Below are 27250 nucleotides of genomic sequence, written 5' to 3'. Positions count from 1 at the left end.
CGACAACGCTGCATTTCGATTCCTGTTCTCGGTGAATAAGGACGTGTTCTAAGAAAAAGTGAAGTGGTCACTGTACCATCTGTATACTTAAAAAAAAAAATTACAGTGCTAAAGTGCAATACCATTTTGGTTTTTCAACGTGAATTGGAAAGTATATTTCCATAAAATCTTGTAGAGAGTTTTAGAAACAGATAGTAAAGATAGTGGTTGAGAAGAAAATTCTTCTGCCCAGTCTATTCTATTAGACACCGTAATTTTGTCTATAAAATAGAATGCCTTATATTTTATATATTTAAAAGATACTTTTTGAAAATACGTCGTAGAAAGGATAAAAATGGATTTTGATACGTTGTTAAGCGTTGCAGAAAAGAACGGAGTTAATAAACAAGTAAGTATTGGAACATCCACACACACATTTACATATTTAGAAATTCATTATAAATTTCTTAATAATTCAATTTTTATCTACTTTTTTCTTCAAAGACTGTTGCATGTTATCAAACCAAGTTTACGCCGTTGAAGAAACAAAGTAAACAATCTAAAACATTATCGGAAAATATCAAAAAATTTTTAGCTAAAAAAGAAGAAGAGGAGAAAAGGAAGCTTCTAGAAGAAAAGAGAAAAAGAGATGTAAGTAGATTATTAACATAACCTAGAAATATTAAGTCTAATAAATTCATATTATAATAAAAAAAATATATATATATTTATTTGATTATTGGAAAACATTAATTATTATTATATTTCATTTTGTAGAATTTACTTGCCTTACGGGACCACAAAGCTCAAAGTCGTATCAATAAACATTTGAAAGTATGTAAAGCTGCAAATAAGTCCGTTTTAGCAGATGCAATAGACAATGAGAATACAGCTGTTACTATAGCAGGTATGTGTTAATCTTGTTTTATTAATTGCTATTATTACGAGTAAAGATAAATTATAATTAAAACGCCTAAATATAATCAATAATAATAATAAAGTTCCAAATAAAACAAATAGTCGATATTATATAAGAGATAAAACAGTAGATAATTCATAAATCAGCTTACGACGATATGATAAATATATACATAGATTCTTTTTTATTATTAAGGAAAATTTCTTCGTTTAATAAATCGACCACAGATTATATTAATAGAAGCGATATGATACCTTGTTTTCTCATCCAGAATGGGCAAGGAACAGTTTCATGGATTAATACAACAGAAGATGCAAATGGATTGATTAAGGTTAGCTTACGAATTATAAATCACAGAGCTTTGAAAATTAATTTCAATTCATTTCTAGATCATTGTAACAAGCTATGAAATGTTTTTAATTAAAATGCATTGTAGATGTAGAAAGTATAGAAAATAATAAGTAATGTGTCATTGTGAGTTTATATAATTATAGGTGACTCAATTTAGCATTTATGCGTTCATTTAAAACATTATCTTTTTCTCATCTCTTATTAAAATCATTATTTTTTTTATCTATGTATATATTAGTTTCATATTTTTTATCAACAAATTTTTCTATTTACTTTTATACTATGTGTACTATTAATATTTGGAACTTTATTGTTATATATCATAAATTGTTGTTTTATTCCTTTAGGATTTATATTTTATACAAATATTATTCAATAACTTTAAATTATAGGCCCTTCTCAACCAGACGAGGATGATTATGGATACGTTTCTCAGGAGGCATCTGCATTTTATAATCAGTTAATGAATAAGTATAATAGTTTATCTTCTGAGAAACCTCTTTTTAGTAGCAGCGGAAAAAAAACTGCTAAAGATATTGCACTGACTAAGGTATGATATATTTTTACTTGATTAATTCTTTTTTATATCATTTTGATTTATAATATCGTAGATGTAATATTAATTGAAATTTTCTATCACAGGATAGAGTAAAGCAAGCTTTAAAACAACAAGAAATTGATGATTCTCTTGGTCATAGAAGAAGAAAGCGAGCATCGACAGGTGATGATCATAATGACAAAGTGCCTGAAAAGAAAACTAAGGAACAAGAAAAGCCGGAAAAAGAAGAAAAGGAAGAAAAAGTGAAGGTTAAAAAGAAGCCTTTACCACCTCCAATGGATTTTGGAGAACTTTTGAAACTTGCAGAAAAAAAACAGCACGAACCAGTGATGATCGAAGTCAAACCAAAAGTTGAGGAAGAGAGATTAATGACTAAGAAACAACAGAAGGAATATATGAAAGAAAAAGAATGGAGGGAAAGAAAAGAACTATTAGCTAGAGGAATAGATGTAACGAAAAAAACTAACGTTACTACGTCTGAAGTAAATAAATCAAATAAATCGCTTACGTCTAAAAGTACAAAACCGAACGAAAAAGTTCTGTAGATTCTTCTTCTCTACAGAATAAAAATTTGTCTTCTAGTGCAACGGTGCAAAATAAAAGAATTCCAACTAAATCTAATAACATTTTAAGCGAAAAGAGTAATCTTATTAGCAAACCTACTGCTAATGTAACGAAAAATTCTATGAAAGATGAGTTATTAGAAGAACGTAAAAAAATAGAAGCAGAAAAACGTAAGTTGGAAGAAATGCGTAAAGCGATAGAAAAGGAAAAGATGCAATTAGTGCAAAGTAAAATGAAACAAGAAGAATCCAAGTTGTCTGCCAAGAATTCTAACAAAGTTTTATCCTCGACAAAAAGTATAGACAAACAAGCTTTATCCAAAGATAATAAATCGAAACAAGCGAATATGTTAAACGGAAAGCCGAAACAATTTCCTCCACCTGATGTTAAACCACTTAAAAACAAAATTGCAGGTGGAAAAGTTGTTAAGAAACCAGGATTTTCTAACAAACGTAAGTATATACTAAATATTATAAATGATAAATATTTTTGTTTTCAATATTATCGACTTATAAAATATGGACTAATATTTATTTTGTGTTTAGGTCGCATATATGACGATGATGAAGAATATGATTCTGAATTAGATGATTTTATCGATGATGGCCCAGAAGAAGAAAGTGAAGATTATAGTAAATATATCAGCGAAATATTTGGTTACGATAAAAGAAAATATAGATATGTAGATGATGATGATGATGATGCAGCAATGGAAAGTAATTTTGCGCAGCAACTTAGAGAAGAACATATATCTACGAAAATAGGTATGCAGGAAGATTTAGAAGATATTCGTATGGAAGCGTTAGAAAAGAAACGAAAAGCTCTTTTGAAAAAGAAGATGAAAAAGTAGTAAGCTGTATATTTCTAATAATGTCAGATAAGTACAAACTTAACCCTTTCGCTGTGCTATGCTTAAATAATTAATGAGGTATTATATATAAACTCTGTGAATAGAATATGTTAATCATAAAGCATGTTTTTGACAGTAAGCACAGAGTTTTTACAAATAACACAATGTATTCTTAAACACATTGTATTTAATGGTACAAAACATTACATTTATTTTTATTATTGTACAGTTTTCTTAAGCAAGCTGCAATTATTTGAGCGCGCATTTATATATACGTTCTTCGTAGCGAAAGGGTTTATTAGCTGAACTATTTCTTTTTGTATTATAAAAAAAAAATCGTATTTATCACTATTATAACTTTGCTATTGTTACTTTATTAACTCTATATAAGAAAGGTTTTTTTTGGAAGCTAAATTGTCACTATTGCAATGTTTGTTCATAGGATAATTATTTTAAGAAAAGCTTTTCTGAAATATTGGATTACCCAAATGAAAATTCGTTTTATAAAATGTAAAATTCGATTTATAAGTATGTATTCGTTACATATATTTTTAAATATAATTCAAAGTATATTTGTACTATATATTTTATATATAAATTAATATACGAGTTGTTCTCTCTTAAATTTTCTTTAAAAATTGGAACGAACTTTCCAAGCAATCTAATATTAATAAAGATAAGTTATTTCATTTATTACAACTTTTGATAAAATTAAAGTATTAAACTATTTTAATTTCACATATATACTTTAATTATTTTAAATTTCATTGATCTTAAAAATATTATAAATATATTTTTGTATTGCATTTATTCTTTCTTGCACTTATACGTATATATGTATATATATATATATATATATATATATATATATATATTCTTTTTTTGTATTAAGTATAAATGCAAGGTATACTTTTATTTTCTCAACAGTTGTATAAATTCTAGTTAATAAATTTAAAAATAATGATATTGCTTTATTTTATTCTTGATATAATATTGCATCAAATACTATAATGTATTATATTCATAATGTGCTTCAGTAATGTCGATTTATTATTAGTTATAAAATCGTTCAAAAAATTGTTGCAATATATTGAAGGCGATCTGAATGAATAGAAATTGAATGTATGAAAACTTTGGATGTGATACCATTTGTTAATTAACACGTTAACTGCCTAAGCTAATAAGAGTTGTCCATAATTAGATCTACCATAGTATTTTATATTTTGTCTTAACAATCAAAAATTCATTGATTGTACTTTCTTTATAGCAAGACAAGTTATACTTCTGTAGGAGTCAACGTGTTAAAAACTGTCTAATCGTTTCTTTTGTTTATTATTCAATTTTTATACCTAAACTATACGAAATGCGTAATGTATAAATAAATAATTTATCAAAACTGCCAATATTTATATTTCTTAAATATTTAAGTGTTAAATATTTAAATATATATATGCTGTAAATATTTCAAATATCATAAATACCTATTCCTTATCTAAATAAAAAATCAAATTGTATTAAATGCTAAGTTATTATCTCATTTCTTAATAATAATAATAATTATTGATAAAATGAATAAATATACTATAAAACTGAGCTTCTTAAAGTGTGGTTCGTAACTTCATATAAGATCGTGCGACTAAATTTGGGAGGCGCAGAAATTTGAGAAAAACTAAACATTTCCGAACGTGCAATTAACAAAAATGAATTGAATAATTAATTTGGCAATATTATGCGTAGAGTATTTCTATAAATTTATGGAAATATTTATTCTAGTCGTAAAAATGTTACAGCTTGATAATCTCTGCTACAAATTACTACGTATTTAGGTGAGTTAGAAATAAGTCACGTGGACATTGAATGATTAATTTTACATTGATAAAATCATCCAATGAGAAGAGTAAGAAGTGATTCGTTCATTGACATGCGTATACACGATTGGAAGAGTCTATCGTTAAAATAATCTCAATGTAAATGGTTGTGTGTAAGTTGAAGAATATTTGGTTATCGCGGGTTTAATATAAACCGGAACAACGTCACATCTTTAATCCCGTATAGGAGTGCAAGATTTGATGGCTGCATGCAGCTCTCTCTTCCGGCAAGTAGAGAAAGGGGATTTTGGTAGGATTGAATCCGTGGAAATATTTATACATAAAATACTCTTCCGTCATGGCTATCGGTGACTTGAAGACTGAAAAGGGCGTTAAGGATTTAAATGCTTATCTTGCCGATCGTAGTTACATCGAAGGGTAAGTTGTAGTTCATCCATAGTAAGAAAATTTAATCCCGTGTTCCCGGTACACGTGCTTTTACTCTTGTCGGCATTGTAAAGACACCTATCCTTCTTTCTTTTCTTCTCTTATCATAGTACAACCTTCGATGAACAACTTACGATAGAATCGTTCTTGAAATTAATTTTATTAATGATCGAACGTAATTATTTAATTATTTCCTTTATCGTTATTGACTGGGAAATAGGCCTTATTGGGAGAGTTATATGATTATGACACTAAGAGGTCAATTTTTGACTAGTTAACATAATTATCTTGATTCCAGATGTACATGTATCCAGCACATATGTGCCAGTATATGTAAATGTTCTAACATACATTTTTATTATTATATCATACTTTTTAAGAATCCTTCGTTGAAATGATCATTTAGGCCTATTTTTAGATTCATTGTATTTCTCAAAATAAAAATGCGCATACCTAAGCAAAATTCATTGATAATAGATAGATAGATAAATAGATTTATTTACTGTTTCCCCGAAGGGTTACACTCCTTTTACAATTATATCCTTAACCTATCTTAACACTACCCTCTCCCTCACTTCTCCCTTCCTCCCTTCCCCCTCCACCCGTTCCAAACCTCCACTTCTTCCTCCCTCTATTTCTTCCTCCTCCTCTCCTAAATCTCACTATCTTCGTCTTCTCCACATTGACCTCCAATTTCTTCCTATCACAATATTCCTCCATTCTCCTCAGCATACTCTCTATTTCCTCTTCTTTTTCCGCCAACAAAACCACATCATCTGCATATGCTAACGAACCAATTCTCTTCCCTCTCACCCTTACCCCACCCCATCTTCCTTTCATCAATTCCTCCTCTAAATCCGCTATCAGTAGGTTGAAGAGCATCGGACTCATTGGGCACCCCTGCCTGACCCCTCTTGCCGTCAAATTCATTGATAATATTAAATAACTATTTTTGCAAAAAATGATTGAGTGGAATTGATTTATTTGATCTAAATTTTAGATGGCAACCATCTCAAGCCGATGTTGCTGTCATCGAGGCTTTGGGAAAAGAACCCAATTCTTCCAATCCCCATGTACTAAGATGGTACATCCATATGAAGTCGTATGACTTTACAACACTACCAGGAGAAAAAAAGGCTCCTGCTGTATTAGCCAATAGTCAATCTTCACAAGCTACTACTCCTTCAGCTGATGCTGCAGATGACGACATTGACTTGTTTGCATCAGATGAAGAGGAGAGTACAGAAGCAGCTAAGATCAGGGAAGAAAGATTAAAGGCTTATGCCGAAAAGAAATCTAAGAAACCTGCTGTCATTGCTAAATCTAGTATTGTTCTTGACGTGAAACCGTGGGGAGACGAAACGGATATGGCAAAAATGGAAGAAGCTGTTAGGTCGATCAAGATGGATGGTCTTGTTTGGGGTGCTTGTAAGTTCTTCACTTTTTTTTCTTAACAATAAAAATCATATTTTTATCCACATGTATGTACAAAGTGTATGTGTATAAATTATATAATTTCTTATATATTTTTAGCTAAACTTGTAGCAGTTGGGTATGGAATAGATAAGTTGCAAATAATGTGTGTAATAGAGGATGAAAAAGTTTCCGTTGATTTACTGGTGGAACAAATTCAGGACTTTAAGGAGTTAGTGCAATCTGTGGATATTGCATCCTTCAATAAAATTTAAAAGCTTCTCAGTAATTTTAATAATGAGTTAATAAATATTGTTTGTATATATGTGCATATATTCGTTATTTAATATACCCTATCTAGTGTGGTGAAGTATTTGTATATAAAGTCGCAACAAATTATAGGACTAAAAGTTACATCAGAGTGTTTCAGGTATCATCTTCGTATTCGGAAGAAATAAAGGTGTTCTACTTATTAAGCATATAATTCTTTCTAGTCCATGTTTTTATAATATCACCATGAATGTGCCAACAGGACTAGTATTTTTATGTTCAACTTTACTTAATGAAGACATATCTCTTTCAATCAATGGAGCAAATATACCTTGCATAGAAAGTTGTAATTAAGGATGGCATTCACACAGCTGCTAAATTCGTACAATGTGTAGGTCTTCCTATAATCATTTTATACCCATCTCTCCAATCTGTCAAAACGACTCCCTTTATCTAAATAAAAATTTTCTTCTCTTTCATTTTCATAAACTCACTTGAGGGTTTTAAGAAGTCTTGATACAGATAATAACAATTCGCCCTTAAAGGTACAACTTTTATTACATTTATTATTGAACTTTGGTCAGAAATACAGCTCCATTCTATAATTAAGTTTATACTATTCTCATATTTTGTAAAAAAAATTATAAAATTTGTAAGAGTTTATAGATACATTATTTCTTTAGAAGAATTTTTTTTTATAAAAGCCTTATTTTAAATTAAAAAGATTATCAATGAATTATAATATTACACTTGTACTTTAAAATTACTTAACAAAATTTTTAAAAACTATATTTTTACCTTTGCAAGAACTTCATGCTTATAAAATAATAATGATAAATTGTAGTCTAATTTCTTTTTAGGTATCCAAAACGTTGTTTTCATTTTGTTTTTCTTATTATTATCATGTAATTTATATTGTCATGATAATTTTTACTTTGATCTACGTACCACGTGGTATAAGAGCATTAAATTCAGGTTGAAGGAACTCTGCTACGATAGCAGAAACCATCTCGTTAAGTATGTATTTCAATTTGTTTACATCTCTAAAAGAAAAAAACGTTTACATTTAAATAAAGTAATTTTTGAAGTTATTGTAATTGATAAAAAATACTTACTGTTCTTCCCGAGATGCACATAATTCGCAGTAATATTTAATTTTTGGCTCTGTACCGCTAGTTCTTAAGGTAGTAACTAAACCATTGTCGAATGTAAATGTAATCATTTGACTGGATTTGGAGGTAGGTAAAATAGCTTTATTTCCCGGTTTAGTATTATCATAACCCGTAGTTAAATCACGAACACCGACTATTAAGTATTTTCCATCGAGAATATTCGTTGGATACTGAAAATATACAGAAACATTTGTATGCAAAAATTGAATAAATAAAGATGCAAATATAAATTCAATTATATATGAATACTCTTTTTTTATGTATAAATGATTTCACAAGATAATTTTATTTTACTCACATATGATTTGCTTTTATACCTATAATTCCTTCAAAAATGGTGTGAGACAATAAAGAGATTGTAAAAGTGGTGCAGTAAGCATAGCAAAAAAGAAGAAAGGCAAAAGTGTCAACAATATAAGAAATATTTCCACCAATTTGTCTACCCACATAACTTTTTGTGACATTTCTATTACGCTTTATACTAATGTACTTACGAAAATAAGATATTGTTTTAGTATGTGTTAACTAAATTATGCAAAAATATGTAATATACACAAAGTAAATGTTAATTCATTATATAATAAATAAAGTTCATTATTTATAATAACACTAATGTAAGAGTAAAAAATAATTATAAAAAGAAATATAGTGTATAAAATAATACACTTTAACAAGATAAAACATCTGTGCGTGTAATTATTTCTTTTTAAACAATTACATAAGATTTTGTCTACGTAAGAAATAAAAAACTATACTATATAAATAAACATCGTTATGATAATCCTTTCAAATTTTTTCTAGTATTATATATACATATATATATGTATATTTTTTTTCTGAAATTTTCCAAATCTACATAAAAGATTTAGGTGTGCAATAATATTTTAACAATAACGCCTTCATAACATATTAAGAATCACAATTGTTTCACTACACAAACCAAATTGGTGGAACTATAATTACTGAGCACATACACAAGCCTAAGTAATTGTTAAACTAGTGTGAGAATATTAGTCATTTTCTACTACAACATGCATTTCTGTGTGCATAGCTTGATGACCTTGTGGCCATATAATGTTAACTACATTCTACTATAAACCTTCCTACATATATGTGTGCTGAATGAATGACTAAGCAAATAGGAAAGTAACTATATAAAGTATAATACGATTTAAATAAAATATGCTTAATAATGAATATGAAATTAAAATAAGAATTTTTTTGTCCTCACAGTGTATAATTAAGATATACTTACCATATTTTTATTTCCATTATAATTTCTCAAACGTTCAAATATTGCTTTAATTGTATCTGAATCATGGCAAATCCAATAAGAATTTTCTGAGATATGCCGTCCATATCTGTTTAAATAAATGTAATTAGTTTTTGTGTTTTATATTTCTTTTTATATTTCGAAACAATTATTTGTGATTGAAAGAATATATATATCGTACGTGTTATATATTTCTTCCAATTTATCATAGAGAGAAAGGCCTATGGTTTCTAAATAAGTTGCCATTTGAGCTACGTATGCACCAGCACTAATACCATCTTTATCCGGTACAACAGAACCACACATAAAACCAATAGCTTCTTCGAATGCAAATAAAACATCTTTACCATTTTTTATCAATTCTATGGTTCTATTACCCATCCATTTAAATCCTGTTAAAGTTTCCTTCAAATATTAAGAACAAAATAATTTATTAAACTATTGTAATATTATTTTTTAAATTATAATTTAAATATAAATTATTTTTTGTTCTTTTTTTGTGAAATACAAACCTCGAAGTTGAAACCTTCTTTTTTAGCCATTGAAGCTAAGATTTTGCTTGAAACTGTGGACGAAAGCATATAAACGTTAGCAATGTTGGCATCCGGATATTGTACTTTGTGTATATGTAACATCCACCAAGCCAATAATGCACCCAACTCATTGCCAGTAAATATATGCCACTCTCCGCTGTAATAAAAGAAGAAGATATTTTTCCATTGTTCAAAGACTAACAAAAATTAATTTCTAAATTATTTCTTTACCTTTTTGTTTTTGTTGCACAAGCAAGACGATCAGCATCAGGATCATTGGCAAGAATAATAGAAGACGCATATTGATTTGCAGTTTTAATACTTAAATCAAGAGCACTCTTTCCTTCTTCTGGATTTGGAAATTTAACTGTTGGAAATTCTGGATCTGGTAATTTTTGTTCTTCAACGGCTATAAATGGCTATGATATAATAAAGAAGATAATTATAATAATTTATTTTTCATCTTTTCTCTTTATAGTTTTAAGTAGTTATAAATACCTTAAGTTTTACAGTATTAAATGCTGCGGTCATGTAATTGTGTCCAACACCGTGCATAGCAGTATAAGTAAATTTTAAAATAGTATTCTTATTAACTTCAGGATATAGAACACTTTCTTTCATTTTTTCAAAATAAGATTGCATAATATCATTCAACGGATCTTTGTATAAATGACATTCATATATTTTAGATACATCCCACGACGATTTGGATGGTTCCAAATTCTTCAAAATATATTTCTGAATTTCTTTGTCATGAGGTGATACAATTTGCGCACCATTATCCCAATAAACTTTATAACCATTATCATCCTTTGGATTATGAGACGCAGTTATCATTATTCCAGCTGCACATTTATATTGTAATACTCCATAAGGTATAAATGGTGTTGGACAAATTTGAGAAAATAAATAAACTTTAATATTATTAGCTATAAAAATTGCAGTTGTCAATTCTGCGAATCTAAAATAATATAAATGATTATTTTGTTAAACAACGTGTAATATTTGAAATGTTTAAATACATATTTATATATTACATTATTTATAAACCTTTTACTATTATGTCGACCATCATATCCTATTATAACACCTTGTTGTAATAAATTAGGCATAGTGTCGAGTAAATATTTAGTTAATCCTTGACCCGTTTGTATAATAACTAAATCATTCATTTGACTATATCCTGGACCCATTCGACCTCGAAGACCAGCAGTACCAAATTCTAATCTTTTAAGAAAAAGATTAGACAATACTTGGATGTCGACATTTTTAATAATACTCTCAACTTCTTTTTCAGCTACTGGATTCTAAATATATCATAAAAATGAATTATTATAAATAATTGTAACGAGTGAAATTATATAAATATTAAATTTATTAAATAAAAAACCTGATTCCATTGTAACCATTCGTTGATTTTTTCATCCAATGTAGCATTGCCGGTATTAATCAAATTTTTAACAGACATGATTAATATTTGTTTCGTTGATTGAAGAAATAATTCTATAAGTCTTTTTGTTTGTCGATGATATGTTGGGTAAGAACAAAAAAATATATTTTATCTACTATCGAAGCAAATATTTATTTATCACGAATAAACATCTATTAATTAATGAATTATTTAATGTTAATATTTATACTATCACTAAGGATCAATATCTTTGTATATATTTTTATAAGTATATGATTAAGAATATAGTTAGAGCATTAAATTGTTATTTCGTACTGGTTTTTATTACACGCAATATCACACTACGATTGATAAATCGTTTATCTCAATAATATTATCTTCTAAGCAACCTCCATCAATCTTATCGAAACATTTATTTTATGCCCGCTAAACTTCAAACCATTTGTATACGTATTATTTGTTTTTTTTTTTACGATCGTACTCTCATTAACCTCAAAAAAGATGACACCTGTTCAATACATAAATATACCGCCCTAATCAAATCTAAGATCTTTATATAAATAATACTATTAAAATATATAGTATATATATATTTATATTTTAATATAACATAATAAAATATTTTAGTGTATAAATAATATTTTCTGTTTTCTTTAAAGTTACTTATTATTTTGATAAATAAATTAAAGAATTTAGAAATAATTTCAAAAATATTTATTTCACAGCTTTTCTTTTGTTTTATTTATTTATTTATAAACATAATAATACTGTATAGTTATTTTAACATCTTCTAAAGAATAAATTATGTCGTCTAACCAAAACTTAATTTATTTGTCTTTGTATATTTATCAGCTAAAAAATATTTATTTTACATAACTTTTTTTTTATATTAAGAAGTATCACAACTTTATATACTAATTCTAATAATCCATAAAAGTAAAAACTAAATAAGCAAAGATTGAATCCAATCTTCATCATAATTTATTTCATTATTTTCATTTTCTTTTTTAGTATTTTTACCTTCTAGAAATTCGTTTAATATACCATCTATATTCAAGTCATCTTCTATATCCAAATTATTAACGTTCTTGTCATCATTTTTGGCAAATTCTGCTTTCATATTTTCATGAACACTCTCGTCAATATTATTTTTGATAATTTCTGTTTTCTTATTCTCATCGATGTTCAAGTCAACATTATTTTGAGCAAGTTTTGTTTCCATATTATTGTCGACGTCTACAGAAGATTTTAAAGTTTTAACTGGTGAATTTTGTTTTTGAATTCGATCGGCAACAATATCTTGATTGTTAACAATATTTTTAGTTGCACATTTAACATTATTGACATTATTTGGTTTCTTTTTAAGAATGCTAAAACTAAATTTTGTATGTTTTTTACTTTGAAGTATAACTTTTTTATTTTTATCAAGCGATTTAGAAGTCTTATTAATTAAAGTTACAGGAGAACTTATGCTTATTGATTGAGAGGTGGTGTCTTTTTGTAGTGTAATAGAATTTGCATTGGTATTAAGTACTGTGTTAGAATTAAACGGTAATGTAGGTACTTTGTATGAGATAGTTACAGGTAATCCATTTACTTCTACATTAGTTACTTGCAATTTAGAAGGTGTAGTATTCTTCTCAGTAAATGTATTTATCTGAGTTTCTGAGTCTAATACAGAATTAGAAGACTCAATATTAGTATGACTATTTATATTATAGTTGTCTTCCTTTTTATCTTCTATTAAAAATGTTTCTGCATTTTTACAATTACTTGATTTAGTTTCCACTGTATTAGTGTTAATATTATTAATATTTTCTATATTAGATTCGCAAATAATATCTGAATTAAATGCATTATCTATTACATTAGAAATTTTTGCTTCTTCGTCAATTACATCGACTGTATTTTTATAACAGGATTGTTTTTGATCATCTTCATGAATAGTTTCGTCTATCTCAGGACTTTGTTTATGTATATTACAATTTTCAGATTTATTATCAATGTTTTTCAATTTATCGTACTTTAAACAGCAATCATCATGATCTAAGCCATAAGGAACTGGTGTAGTAGAATAGATATTATTGTTTATAGTACCGGTAGAAGTTGTACTCTGAGGGGAGAGTATTTCTGTTAAATCCTTTAAAGTATCGATAACAGGAGTTTCCGGTGGAGAATATAAGGATAATTCTAGAGGTGCTGGAACCAAATTATTCTCCGTTTTTATATCGTAATTATTCCAATAGTATGAAAACACTTCTCCAACTTTTCGAGGAAAGAATTTAAAGTCTTCGTAACCAAATGGCCACGTACACTGAAAATATAATAAATTTTTAAAATACTATAAAATCTTTCATATATGTATACATTATATAACCTTAAACGTTTTGTATTAAGTTGAGAAAATAAATTTATTTACATCAACGTTGGTTCGTTATTTTAAATTATAAGGCGGCACATATATCATTGATAATGAAAATTTAATATTAAAATAACAAAACTTTATATATTTTTGTGAAGAAATATGAACAAACGTTTTACTCAACCTAATACATTCAAGTTTAAGGTTATATATATTTTAACATTAGTAGAAAACAACATACTTCTTCTACTTCGCAGGCTAATACAATCTCTTCCAAGTTAATTTGGAAAAGTTTTATTTTGCTTTTAATTCCTTTTCTTTCACACAATGGACAATAATTCGGCATCTTTTAATATCAATAAAAAAAATAAACAAATCCGATAAAACACGTGGTTACAGCCTTACGTAGGGATCCTATAGGAGGGATGCGCCATGTACATTGCTGGGGGACCGGAACTCGATTTTGCGCGCGAATGATTCAAACATTGAAATAATTATGAAATAATGAATTGCATCAAATACAGAAAAAAATGAACTATATTTAATGATAATTAAAAATTTATATTAAAATAGAATAGGTTACACGAAAAAATTATTATAAATTCAAGCGGTCCCCCAAAATTTTCAGCCAATGGTACATGAGCTGAATATGAATTGCGCATCCCTCCTACAGGATCCCTAGCCTTACGTACTACCGAGTATACACGTTAGGTTAGTATCTAAGGGTAGGTTAGTACTGATGTTAGGTTGATATTATTGCTAAGTGTGTATAAGTGTGTCTAATGTATATGGATAAGTATAAACATATTTATACCGGCTAACAGAAAGAAAGACAGAAGAAAATACGTTGAATTTCGTTATTATATTATTTTTGTAGTAAGCATTTGGTATAAATAAGAAAAGGTATATAAATATATATTATCATTTTAAAAATATATTGATAATTTAATCAAGAGTTATCCCATTGTGTTTGAAATAACCTAAAAAATCTAATTTGTGCTTATAAAATAGTTGAAATACTAATTTGAAAAGTTATATAAAAATTATTTAATCATGATTACCTTTCAAACAATGTCTTCTGAGACATACAAAGTAAATCATGAAAAGTTCATCATTTATTATGATTTTTATGATGCACCTTTTGGAAGATGTATCATAGGTTTAACCGATACCGATAAAGCTATACTGCATTTTACATTTGTCGTTAAAGATGACGCAGATGCAGTGAAAGATTTAGAAAATGAATGGCCTTTGTCGCAAATAGTACAAGATTCTACTGAAATGATAAGCAATATTATGAAAGATATATTTACTTTAAAATGCGATGAGAAGGATACTAAATCGATTTTGGTACTTTTAAAAGGAACAGCCTTTCAAATAGAAGTTTGGAAAGCTTTGGTTTCTATACCAATAGGTAAAACGGCATCTTATGAAGAAGTCGCACACATGATAAACAATCCTAAAGCTGTAAGAGCGGTTGCAAATGCTATTGGAAAAAATCGAGTGGTATATTTAATACCATGTCATCGTGTTATGGGAAAAAATGGTAGCAATAAATATAGTTGTGGATTGAAATACAAGCAAAGTATTTTGTCATACGAAAGTAAACTGCTTTAATATTTTTATCGATCAACCTGATGAATTTAAACTACCTCTACTTATTTATTTAGTTTTTTATATATCTTCTTTTTAAATTACTTATTTTAATGAAAATTTAAAATTCTGGTTACAATAATAATTTAGTTGTAATAATTTCTTCTGTTTTTATTGTATTAGTAAAAAAATTTTTATTGCTATGTACACTATGCGATTACAAAAACAAACAGCTTATATTTGTATGCATTTTTGCCTTATATTATATTATATTATTACGTGCTAATAAATAAAGTATATATAATTTTTACACACTTTATGTACATTTACTATTAAACTTAAAAGTAAACTTTTTAATATACTTATAATGAATTTGAAAACAAACATAAAGTTTTATTAACTTTAGCGAATAATATAATTTATAATATTTTGCACCAAATATTTAAGATTTAAAATAGAGCATCAAACAAAATGGATTAAAAGACTGTATTACAGGACTATAGATTTTTATATAATTTAATAACTGAATAAACGAGCATTTTGAAAGAATTACTATTTCATAAATTTTCTATTATTTGTTTTGTATATTCTACGGATATAGTTTTGAAATATTTTATGATCATAAGTTTGTTCTTAAAAAAATACTCTTGAATTATATAAAAGTCAAAGGTATATATCAGTCTTATCGTTGCTCATGTTTCTATATTATGTCTGCGAGTAAATATATTTTTTTTTTAATCATAAAATTGTGTATCGTTAAAGTTTGTTTTTTGTATAAATTCAATTATTATGACACATATAAACTGATCAAAGAAAATTTGGAATATGAAATATAAAGAAATAGCTTATTATATATAAATAACTTTGTTATATGTACTATGTTCAAATAGATTAAATTCTTGCCTCGCATAAAATATATTGGTTTATATCAGGAATCAAGTAATAAAAAAAAGATTACAAGATCTTTGGGTCTTCTCGATAATTTACAATACTTAGCCGACGAAAATGATTTATATCTTATAAAATGATTTGATCTAAGAAAAAATTGATCAATTTTGTTATTATATTACAGTAAAAGATAGTTATTGTATTTTTCTTGTTTTACGTAAAATACTTTCTTGACTCGTTCTATCTATAAAATTTCAGTAATGTTATTCGAGTTTTTGTACACTTGTCGAACTTCTAACGAAGATCATATGGTGCACTTTGATTTAGTCTTGTAATTAAAGTATAATTTGATATAAAATGTATTGTAAACTTTCTACACTTTATACGAAAACACGTTATCGTATATTTAAATATTTATAGTGTCATATTAAATATTGCAATTCTCTACCTATAAACGATTTCTTATTTAATTTGTCGAGAATAAAACGTTCATCGAGCTTATAAATATAGAGTTTCGTTATCTACTTGCATTATCCTAAACTAAAAATATCGTTCGTCCACTACGTAAAATTAAATATTCTAAGAAATACGGCAAGTACCATTACAACAACTAAAGCATTATTTTGAAGATTTCTCGATAATGCGGAAGATGGAGCACCTCCTCCTGGTCTTCTCGTGGTTCCACCTATTAAAAAAAAATATTAGAAATAAATTTGATATAACAAATATAATATTTTTCATTTATAAACGTATATTCAATTATTTTTTACCCGAAAATCTGGATCGTGGAGTTGTCGACACACTTATAGGATTACGAGGTTTCATTGGTGTTGGTGCAGGACTAGGAGAATTTCCATAACATTGTCCTAAAAATAATTAAACCATGAGAAATTAAAAAAAAGTTCATCCAAATTATTAATTTAATTAATAAAGATGTAATTATAATTAACCTTTTTTGTACAATCTCATTCCTTGCTCCTTAGGATCTATATCTCTGATACAATGATCACCTGCTTCCTTAATATAAATTTCCTCGTCATTAACGATCAAGCCGACAAAACACTCTTTTGTACCTGTGTCGTTTCTCATCGTGTAGGTGTACATTACACCTTTCTCTTCCCACTGTCCCAAGCACAAATACGTCCGTTCTGAAAATATAAAAAGTTTTAGAAACGCGCGCGCGTTTAATTTTTTTATTTTAAATATGAACATTAGATTGTTAAAAATATACCTTCATAGAGTTCCTCGGACTCACAGTCATAAACTTTATAATACATTATTTCTCGAGTATTGCAATTGCTACTCAACTCTGCACACATGCCCGATAAATCGGTTATCTTACCCGTGTATTGTCCAGTTATTGGACAAGGTGATTCTACTATTCGTTCAATACCTAATAACAATTTCAAAAATATTTCTTGTAACATTCATAACATTTGGAATATATTACAATAATTTTTAATATAAAAAAACACTTACGTGCTTGAGTCATCCACACTGGTTTATCGAAGTTTGAATCGTCACACAAATAATCTTGATAACCTGGATTCATTACCATCCCTATCAAATTTATTTAATATTTAAACGTGATGTTATTTTTTTAAATATGTTCATATATTTTTATAAAAACTTTTTAATTACCTATTGTGAATTCTAATACGTTTTCACTGCGTTGTCTCATCATCAAGCATACGTAGGCCTCATTCTCACTAAAAAATACAAAATGTAAAACATATTTGATTGTTCGAAAATGATGACTGTCATTAGTAAACGAAAAATCGAAAATTTACCAATGATCCTTTGAATAGACTACGTAACGTCCAGTTTCATCGTTTGATTCAACCGTAACGAAAGTGTAACTGTTATATCCGTTGAGATCGGTGAAAGTCATTGTACCATTTACGATGAGGGACTCTTCCCACAATCCCTGTGCCCACTTTGGAAACCTGAAACAAAGGAATTTATTATGCTATAGACTGTACCACCCTTTAATACACACATATATACACCCACACACTCACGCGAATACATATTATCGTATATGGATACTAACGTTGCTACATGAGTTTTCACATAATTTGGTATCGGCTTTTGATTAGCCATTTTGCTTAGAACAAATGTCTCAAATCCGCTCGTAGAATTGGCTAAACCTTTTGTACAACTGGAATCACTACTGAAGGCCATGTACGTTCTTCCTTTTTTGTAATCGACATAGAACAACTGTAACAATGATTTATTTTAATTTTCTTTTGAAATTTTATATCATATTAATTTTGTTGATATACTTACGCCACAACGATACTGAGGACGATTTTCTTTTATAGCATCATTTTCTACCAAGGCAATATAAGTTGAACCATAAGGACCACCTGGCCAGCTACCCAAACAGTTGAAGCTCAATTCTACGTAAAAATGTATCGGTCAATTCGTTTGTATACCCAACGAATACACAATGATCAATATCTTTGAAGTGATTTTCTTACCACGTGACTCAAAGGTGCAATCATTGAATTTTAAATGCAAGACAGATCCATCAGGACAGTTATGAAGATTCGAGAAGAACGAGTTGCATTCGGTTGATATGGATGAATCATCGTTAAGACTGTATTTAAAATGATATCCTCCTACTATAGGACAATATTCGTTTCTAATTGGTGCACCGCCGACTTCCTTGGTACCTGGAAATCACATAAAAAAAAATAATTTAAGCGAATGGGAGGTATTTCGATAGAAATTGCAAGGAGGTCGATACCGTTTTCATCGGTATGCGCGCGGTGTGCGTATATACAAAAAAGGAATCTCTAGAAGATCAAAAAGATCCTTTTCCTGAGGGTACACCGAACGAGTCTGCTCGTAAGCGAAATGACTGGTATATCGAGCAAACACCGGTCCAATTTTCCAGACGACCACCTGCTGATCCTAACGACCTCTCCTCCTGCTTCTTCTCTTTCTTTTTTCTTCTTTTTCTTCCTCAGTCGGAACGATCCAAGAGAAAGAGAAAAAGAAAGAAAACAAGAAAAAGGAAAGAGAGAGTGAGAGAGAAAGAAATCCAGGACAAATAGCGCAGCTACAAATCCATCTATGGGTGCATAATGCCAGGTGGACGTGATCGTTTGGAATCTCAATCCCTATACGAGTTCTCATGACGCTCTTAGGACGACAAAAATTGAGGAAGAGAAGCCAGATATCTTATTATTATACATATAAATGAGAAGAATAGATTTTAGAATAAATCCCCCTTCCTTCTTTTAATTTAACACATCTCTTTTAGTGTCCAGTTCAGTAACAACTATCGTTCTCTTTTTTGGATACAATAAGAGCTAACCCTCCGAACAGGAAATAGCTGAAATTCCATACGACGTTTTCCTCGTAAGGGGTCGATCGTTTCTTACCATAACACAACCAACCATCTAACCATCAGGATATTTTAAGGGGTGTTGTTATTTTCGTTAGATGCAAACAGGAGAAGACGCGCACTTTTCTGAGCTTTTGCGGGATTCCTTGGGACAAGTTACAGGCTTCTTTCTTTTTTTTTTTTTTTTACGTAATCTGAGAAGGTCTTCATGTTGGTTAGGATCGTGTCTTCGATGTCATCGATTTGCTTCTTTCAAAGGAACCGGCTTTCTTCACAAAATATAGATTTCTTCAGTGATTTTTTATTGAAAAGAATTTACTTTCATTTAATGTAATCATTTAATATCATTATTTAAAACATGATCTTGATATCATGCTGATACGTTAATGTATATATAACGTAATTAATTATATATAAAAAAATATCCAGACCAAATTAATACAAATTGCTTCAGTAATTTTGTATTTCGCAGTTGAACATATTTAATTTTATTTTAATTGATGAAAACGTTTTAAATGTTATCCTTGAAATTCTGCGATGATGTTCAGATCCAAATGTAATATAAAGTATTTATGGACAAGAAAAGGGAGAGTTTAAAAAAAAAAAGGAATGTCAATGTTGTTGTTGCTGTGGGGAGGTTGACGTTCATAAAATGTAGCAAATATTTTTTCCTTCCATCCTTGCTAACCGATTCGATTCACTCACGTGGAAGAAGATCGCTATGCAACAGGTAGCTGTGCTCAGGTAAGCCTCCTTTCTTTTCGTTCGCTTCTTCAACTTCCTGTCCTCATGAACGACGGCAACTTCCATTCATCTCAAGGCTCTTATTTTTCTTTTTCATCTTCGCGAAGGAACAAGAAGGACATCTCAGTTTCTCATCGAATCGAGACGCACTCTTATCGATTTAAACAAAACAAAAAGGACTAATGGATGCATGCGAAAGAATATTTAACAAGAAGAGATGATTTAATTTACAAAATTATTTGGAACAATTGCAAATTGTTTAATTTTTCTTTTGTCGCAAAAATTGTATTTTATAATGCATGTGTTTATGGTCATTACTGTTTTTATAGCACGTAATATATGTTTACGTAGTCGATCATTATACATCATGATACTGTTATTCTCAGCATTTTACTGTCCCACGCGAACAACTTTGTCGGGTACATTGAACTTTTAACAAAATATTTTTTTTTTCACATAGCTATGCGCGTTTCTTATTTATTTAATTATGTTTTTTTCCCCGTTCGTTTTTCCTTCCTTCTTCTTCTTCTTTCATACATCCAAAAGATATTTTCGTATCTTCCCTGTAATTTCATCGATCGTACATACTCGTTCTCTTTATTTCTTCCTTTTTTTATTTCCCTTCACTTCTTGCTTCGAATCTTTTCATTTGACTACATCTTTTTTTTTTTATTTTGATAATTCAAAAGGGAAAGAAGAAAAATCTTTTTTCTATTCGCAGGATCTTGAAAATTTAATTTCATTAAGTTTTATTTAATTTTCCTTTAACAAGGTGATAATTAATTATTTCGATGAGACGACTACCGTAATTATATCTTCCACTAAAACTTTTGAAAACTTTCTAGATTAGAATCTTGTTTCTTATCTTAAGAGTACTTCTGTCTGTCTTTCATTATTTTCTTTTTAAAAAACCTTGTTCCTTTTATTTCTTCGATACGCATCAGAGAGTCACTTGAACACGCAACTTACTCCTTCGACCATTTATTTTCCTCGTATAATTCACATTTGTTCTACGCTACATTATTTTTCGTTCGATCATGCACGTTCATAATTTTACCTTTTTTCAGATAATTATAAGACTAATATTCATCAAATAATTTAAATAAAAATTAAAAAAAAATCGAATCATATTTTTATTTAACTTTTAAATCACGTAATATCAAATTCCCATAAAAAAATGTATTTTTAACAATCCAGATGTTCTTATACATAATTTCACAATATTAATTAACATATTATTCTAAAAATTCATTCTTTTGAAATTTTTTAACTTGACAAAATAATAGATTTGAAATAATCGCCTGTAAGAATTTTAGGTTAATCCTGTAGCTATTTTTCAAAGAAGATTTACGATCGACCCCCCAAACATTGAACTTTCTATGTCTTCGAAAATTTGAACAGGGGACCAGGACTAGGGTAAAGCTCGTTAGGGTTGTTCGAAATGAATTAACAATGTATGCTTTATTGATCTGGAGGATGTGTTGGGTAATGGACCATCTCAGGGGTCCATGGTAGGAGACGATTAGAATGAGAACTTTTTAGAAGCAGCCACTCCCACGCTAGGGAATGAATACCTGCCAAACGACACTGTCGTTGTTCGGTCCTTTCCTCGCTTTGGACTCCAAAAAAGAACAGGACAAAGAAAAGAAAAAAAAGAAAGGTAAGAAAAGAATAGGAAAAAAGAAACAGTGCAAAATAGGGGGAACCAAACGGAGAATGAACGAGAATGCGAGTGGTCCTTTGACGGAGGGGGTGAGGGTGAAAGTGGGGATCTACGTATTCGTTGTTTTCCGAAAACTCTTCTTTCATTCCTGTTGGAACATGTTCAAGCGTCTCTCAGGTTTATTTAGGAAAAGAAGAAAGTAAAAAAAAAGAAAAAGGTTTCTGGTCAGTTTGTAATGTACCCTTTTTCCTAATCCTTTTGTATTCCTACTCTCCATCGTTTATCGAAAATTTATTATATTTGTTGGTACCTGATCGTCCTATCTTTGTATCTTTATTCCTCTCATACATTTTTCTACTTTTTGTTACTAGCTATTAAACAAAAAAAAAAGGAATTGTTTCTTTTTTTAATGTTGAATGAACAAAATTCCACATAGATTTTAGAATATTATTACGAATTGTAACACGTGCTATACGAGTTAATAACATACACAACTGTCTAATGTTTATTCATTTATTTTAATCAGTTGAATCAATTAAGCGAGGTAAAGAAATAGTGTGAAAGAGATAAATAGTAAATTATCATAAATATGATAATAATCAAAAGAAACCAATTAAATCGTTCCAATTTTTATAGAATATAACTTTATGAAATATTAAAAAAAATTGATATGATAATATAAATTAAAATCAATGTTTGATTTTGAAAAATAACGTATTAACAGATAACAAGTAATTAACCAAATCAACGATGTCAAATTAAATTAAATAAAAGTACGAAACATAATTATTTTTGTCCCAATCTAATGGAAATAAAGAGATCTCTTAAATAGGAATAAACTAGAAGTTGACAATGGTGCAAGTGCAAAGGTTAAACTCGATTTTCTTGGCTCACCGAACAATTCTATTGTCTCGTCTGTCAGAATGAATGAAGAACACGGAAGAAGAAGAAGGAGGAGAAGGAGGAGAAGAAGAAGAAGTAGATGGAGAAAGAGGAGAAAAAGAAGAAGAAGAAAAAGGGGTAGGGCAAACCTGTGGGATTCGATGCACGTGTCAACTTCCGTTGAAAAGAACTCACAGCTCGACAAATCTCAATATAGAAATGCGAGCGGAATGAATCGTCGCGTTAGTGGTACACGTCGAACCAAGCATCGAAGTCTCTTTCTCTTTCTACTCGTTTTCGCGCGAATGGATCGAAGATCCGAAGAGAATTTCTACGATCGAGGACACGCATCGAACCATGAAGATCGAAACTACGAGGAGACATGCCATACCAAACAGCAGCAATGGCAAACTTGCCAACGTGGTGTTGTGTTCGACGAGCGTGTCGATTCGATAAGAACAGGTGTAAAACTTATTCTAACTTCGGTCCTTCTTCTTATTCTACATTTTTATCTTTTTATTTTTTTTTTATTTTTGTCGCATGACGAATCGCATCGGAAACATTCCACGAATGCGTATAACATTACCAATAATAATTTAGTATTTTTTTATTTTAAGCATATTTCATTTCTACGAAATAATTCTTCATAGAAAGATTGATGGAATTTATATTATAGTTCGTCAAAATATATAATTAGAAATTGTAAATCAATATTATAATTTGTCATTATATTGTACTTAATTAATAATTTCTAAAAATTACTAATAATATATAAATATAATAATAATAATAATAATAATAATAATAATAATAATAATAATAATAATAATATTAATTATAATATTAATAATAATATTAATTATTAAAGCATGCAATTATTGTTAATAGCAATTATAATTAATATTAATAATATTAATAAGTAAATATTATTAAAGCTTAATAATAATATTAAAGCATGTCTAAAAAAATATAAATACAATTATATATTACTATGTCCTAAGTTATAATCATTAATTATTCACAAACGTTCAAGTTAGTTAATATATAAATTTAACGAGCACCTCTTCAATCATTAATACAAACGTAGAAACTTTTTGTTGTTTGTTGATGAATCGATTCTATAAATGCACGAGTACACATCTCTTAATGCCTATTGGGTAGATATTTTAATTGACGTGCACACACGCGTGAGAAATACACGAGAGGACGATAACGATGAACGACGATACGCACACGCAACATACATACATATATACATACATACTTACACACATTCATGCATACAATTCGTAAACGTTAAAAGGAGTCGCGTGATGGGGGACACAAGTAAGAAAATTATACGCGTGTTTGACCGTGCGATTGCGTGCGTTCACGGGGATTCGTTTATTGCAATGCATAAGAAATCTCGTCGTCGAGAGCGCCATCGGCGTTCGTTCATTGTTTGGTTCCTCCTTTTCCTCATTAATGCTAATTAACGCTAATTAATTGCCTACCATGAACGACCGAAGTCTTCCTATTCGATTTTGCTTCTTGCTTATCTTCCGATTACCCTCTCTACCCTCTATTATAATTATTTTTTTGTTAATTTTAAATCATTTTTTTTTTACATTAACCTTTCTCCGAATGCACAGAGAAATATTTAATGTAAAATAAAAAACATAAAAATATCATATTGCATTATTCTAAAGATAAAAAATTTCTAACGTCATATATTTCAAATTAATTTGTAATAAAAAAAAAGGGAGAGGGCAAAGAAAAAGGAAATATTTTGTAGTTGATGTAAGTACTAATTACAAAGGTGGAAAAAAGAAAAAGGATAAAAAAAAAGTAGCAAGAGCTAATTATAAGAAGGATACTCACGGTAAAGAATGGACGTAGAGTTCAGAGTTTCGCACGAAGCAATGGCGGCTGATTCGTAAGTGTAACACCTGTTGAGATCTTCCGAGAATACTTCGATAACGTTGCGAGCTCTTCGCTTTAGCCGAAAGCACCGTATACAATCGCCGTCACCGTATCTGCGAAAAATAGAAAGATACGAATCAAAAGAAAGAAAAAGATTGGATGAAAGAAAGTTAGTGTTACGAATCGATTATGGTCGATGATCAAAATGACGAACGTTATTTCGAGGTGAGTGACTTTACAACTCGGACTTCCAACACTTCCTCTCTAGGTGTATTCTCGAGATGCTCTTTCAAATTTCCGATATAGTCAGCTGCTATTAAAGTAAGTTAGTATACCTATACGTGACTATATATATATAAGAGTATATAAGTACTGTTCTCTAAGAGAGATTCCTCTGGCTCTTTGGAATGCATTTACGTCAATGTAACGTGCGAACGCGTGAGAATGAGAGTGCCGCGAGTCACTTTACTTTTCCTTCAAGTTAATGGCTCGTTCTACATTCAGAATTACAGTTTGGAATCGTTTATTTATGCTAAATAGTAAAGGATAAAGAAAAAAAGACAAATTTTTTAAATTATTATTATAAATAAGAAAATAATATATTTGTTACTTTAAATTTTTGAAGAGACCCTAATAGCACAAAATATTGAAAAATATTGAATACATGTGTATTTAATATTAAAAAGAGATTTAATGTCTTTAGATCTTAGATGTCTTTTAGAAAAGACATTAAATCTCTTGTTAATATTAAATACACATGTGTATTCAATATTTTTCAATATTTTGTGCTACTAGGGCGATTTCAACTGAAATATTTAAAATATATATTTATTATTGTAATTTTGAAATATATTTATATTACAATAAAAAGACGCGTATCCCAATTTGTTTTTTTTTGTTACGTGAAATACATTTTTAATGATTATATTAAATTAAGCATAAAAAATGTGTGATTAAATAGCAATGAAAATAATGACTTGATAAATGTGTATTATTTTGCGTGACATAAGCGATAGCATAAGCACCGTAATACGGATACGGATCGCGTCTCGGTTCAAGCACCGTATATATTCACGAGAACTCGGTGCTTTCGGTTAAATTAACGTTAAATAGCCAACCTTCTAGTCTTATCTTCTGAAAAACGAACAATACGTTTAATATCGAACAAAAAAATACCGTTTCTATGATGCTCGAATAGAACCAAATCTAACTAGCATATAAAAACACAATTATAATTCGATTTTTCATTCGATTTAAATAATCGCTTCCAAGAAAATAGAAAATAATTCGTAGCTCGTAGTTCAGTAACCATTATAGAACAGGTAATGACGAGGACAATTAAACGAGACGTCTCCCGACTCTGTTGTTGTCTTTAAGTCGGAAGAGAGAATGTCGATAACACGATTCTCGTTATCTTTGATAACTCTCCTTTGTTAGAAGAAATTCAATGGCAAAGGGGATTTAAATCGAGATTGAAAGATAAGAGATTACGATGGGAATGAGGATAATGACATTTTCGACGTTTATGGAAATTGGATATTGTGTGTGTTTGTTTTTAATTAAAGTAAATTTAAAAACTTTTCTTTTTAATATAAATATAGCAATTGTATTATAAAAAAGGACTGATATTTTTTAACATTTTTGTTTACCGTTTATAATAAATAATATGTATTATATAATTAAATACTAAAAGTTCATTTTTAAAATACTGAACAATTATTATTTATAAATAATATTACATAATATTATAATAATATTATATATTAAATTAATAATATTTTTTATTGAATATAAATAATATTACTTATATTTTATATATTATTTAAATTAAATATAAATAATATTATTAATTTAATAAAATATATATATATATATATATATATATATATATATATATCGATCATTTATTTTACAAGATAAAAAATTATAAGATATATTTTACAAGATATAAAATAATAAAATTATAATATAATAATAATATATATATATATATATAATATATAATATACTATTATAATTGTATTAGACTACAATAATTTTTTTCTAGACCACCTAACAATAATTGTGCCATATCTCGTCTCCGAACAAAGTCAACGTTTAGCTCGTTAAGGATTCAACGTGAATCATCTAGTATTATGGGTGTGTACAAAGGTGGGTGATGGGTTTATTCTCATTTACGTCAATGTATACCTACGTTTTTACTCCCACATTTACCCTTTCTCTTTTTCAGACTTCAAAACTTATTTCGAAAATAATTTGAACAGAATAAAAAATAAAAACAAAATTCTCTCTCTCTCAATAAATAAATAAAA

At 28.7% G+C, this 27250-nt stretch overlaps 6 protein-coding genes across 7 annotated transcripts in view; 3 read left to right on the top strand and 3 right to left on the bottom strand.

The window, feature by feature from the left end:
* Nucleotides 1-24: 24 nt before the first annotated feature.
* Nucleotides 25-4741, top strand: LOC107072385 (protein SPT2 homolog). The gene is given in 7 exon segments (XM_015332264.2): nt 25-388; nt 484-630; nt 757-886; nt 1642-1799; nt 1892-2336; nt 2339-2824; nt 2918-4741. Coding segments are annotated over 7 exon segments (1725 nt in total). The 5' UTR covers nt 25-334; the 3' UTR covers nt 3223-4741.
* Nucleotides 4742-5212: 471 nt separating this feature from the next.
* Nucleotides 5213-7221, top strand: eEF1beta (elongation factor 1-beta). Its single transcript, XM_015334840.2, has 3 exons — nt 5213-5468; nt 6478-6905; nt 7011-7221. Exons 1-3 carry the CDS (start codon nt 5389-5391, stop codon nt 7163-7165), a joined length of 663 nt encoding a protein of 220 aa, XP_015190326.1. The 5' UTR covers nt 5213-5388; the 3' UTR covers nt 7166-7221.
* Nucleotides 7222-7699: 478 nt separating this feature from the next.
* Pgm2a (phosphoglucomutase 2) lies at nt 7700-11999 on the bottom strand. Its single transcript, XM_015334832.2, has 9 exons — nt 11529-11999; nt 11189-11445; nt 10637-11099; nt 10370-10557; nt 10118-10295; nt 9787-10010; nt 9588-9693; nt 8276-8502; nt 7700-8203 (listed from the first exon to the last, which is right to left on the bottom strand). Exons 1-9 carry the CDS (start codon nt 11604-11606, stop codon nt 8101-8103), a joined length of 1824 nt encoding a protein of 607 aa, XP_015190318.2. The 5' UTR covers nt 11607-11999; the 3' UTR covers nt 7700-8100.
* Nucleotides 12000-12317: 318 nt separating this feature from the next.
* Nucleotides 12318-14544, bottom strand: LOC107072377 (uncharacterized). The gene is made up of 2 exons (XM_089171140.1): nt 14153-14544; nt 12318-13863 (listed from the first exon to the last, which is right to left on the bottom strand). The coding sequence occupies exons 1-2, from the start codon at nt 14255-14257 to the stop codon at nt 12493-12495; spliced, it is 1476 nt and encodes a 491-aa protein (XP_089027266.1). The 5' UTR covers nt 14258-14544; the 3' UTR covers nt 12318-12492.
* A 136-nt stretch (nt 14545-14680) lies between these two features.
* Nucleotides 14681-15816, top strand: agt (O-6-alkylguanine-DNA alkyltransferase). Its single transcript, XM_015335011.2, has one exon. It carries the CDS (start codon nt 14965-14967, stop codon nt 15526-15528), a length of 564 nt encoding a protein of 187 aa, XP_015190497.1. The 5' UTR covers nt 14681-14964; the 3' UTR covers nt 15529-15816.
* Nucleotides 15817-16006: 190 nt separating this feature from the next.
* The window catches only part of LOC107074003 (uncharacterized), a 48478-nt gene continuing 37234 nt past the window's right edge, over nt 16007-27250 (bottom strand). For both annotated transcript variants that reach the window (XM_015335010.2, XM_089171137.1), the window contains 11 exons: nt 24897-25051; nt 18876-19070; nt 18682-18794; nt 18446-18612; nt 18183-18338; nt 18034-18101; nt 17872-17952; nt 17624-17785; nt 17343-17540; nt 17163-17258; nt 16007-17077 (listed from right to left, as the gene is read on the bottom strand). In XM_015335010.2, the coding sequence (XP_015190496.2) occupies nt 16953-17077; nt 17163-17258; nt 17343-17540; nt 17624-17785; nt 17872-17952; nt 18034-18101; nt 18183-18338; nt 18446-18612; nt 18682-18794; nt 18876-19070; nt 24897-25051 (1516 nt within the window). In that variant the 3' untranslated portion in view covers nt 16007-16952. The remainder of the gene's footprint in view (nt 17078-17162; nt 17259-17342; nt 17541-17623; nt 17786-17871; nt 17953-18033; nt 18102-18182; nt 18339-18445; nt 18613-18681; nt 18795-18875; nt 19071-24896; nt 25052-27250) is intronic.

The sequence above is a fragment of the Polistes dominula genome, unplaced genomic scaffold (assembly GCF_049000335.1).
Source record: "Polistes dominula isolate Pdom_NZ unplaced genomic scaffold, Pdom_raw_medaka contig_31, whole genome shotgun sequence".
Classification (NCBI taxonomy): Eukaryota; Metazoa; Arthropoda; class Insecta; order Hymenoptera; family Vespidae; genus Polistes; species Polistes dominula.
Note: the sequence above shows the minus strand (reverse complement) of the source record. Positions and strands in the feature narration are given on the sequence as shown.

Bases quoted from the DNA above. Each gene is read 5' to 3' on its own strand.
- eEF1beta (XM_015334840.2), top strand. From the start codon at position 5,389: ATGGCTATCGGTGACTTGAAGACTGAAAAGGGCGTTAAGGATTTAAAT. The intron at 5,469-6,477 runs GTAAGTTGTAGT...TCTAAATTTTAG, and splicing joins GATCGTAGTTACATCGAAGG to ATGGCAACCATCTCAAGCCG. The intron at 6,906-7,010 runs GTAAGTTCTTCA...ATATATTTTTAG, and splicing joins TGGTCTTGTTTGGGGTGCTT to CTAAACTTGTAGCAGTTGGG.
- LOC107072377 (XM_089171140.1), bottom strand. From the start codon at position 14,257: ATGCCGAATTATTGTCCATTGTGTGAAAGAAAAGGAATTAAAAGCAAA. The intron at 13,864-14,152 runs GTATGTTGTTTT...TTATATTTTCAG, and splicing joins TAGCCTGCGAAGTAGAAGAA to TGTACGTGGCCATTTGGTTA.
- Pgm2a (XM_015334832.2), bottom strand. From the start codon at position 11,606: ATGTCTGTTAAAAATTTGATTAATACCGGCAATGCTACATTGGATGAA. The intron at 11,100-11,188 runs GTTTATAAATAA...ATATTATTTTAG, and splicing joins GGTCGACATAATAGTAAAAG to ATTCGCAGAATTGACAACTG. The intron at 8,503-9,587 runs GTAAGTATATCT...GTATATTTTCAG, and splicing joins ATAATGGAAATAAAAATATG to TATCCAACGAATATTCTCGA.
- agt (XM_015335011.2), top strand. From the start codon at position 14,965: ATGATTACCTTTCAAACAATGTCTTCTGAGACATACAAAGTAAATCAT.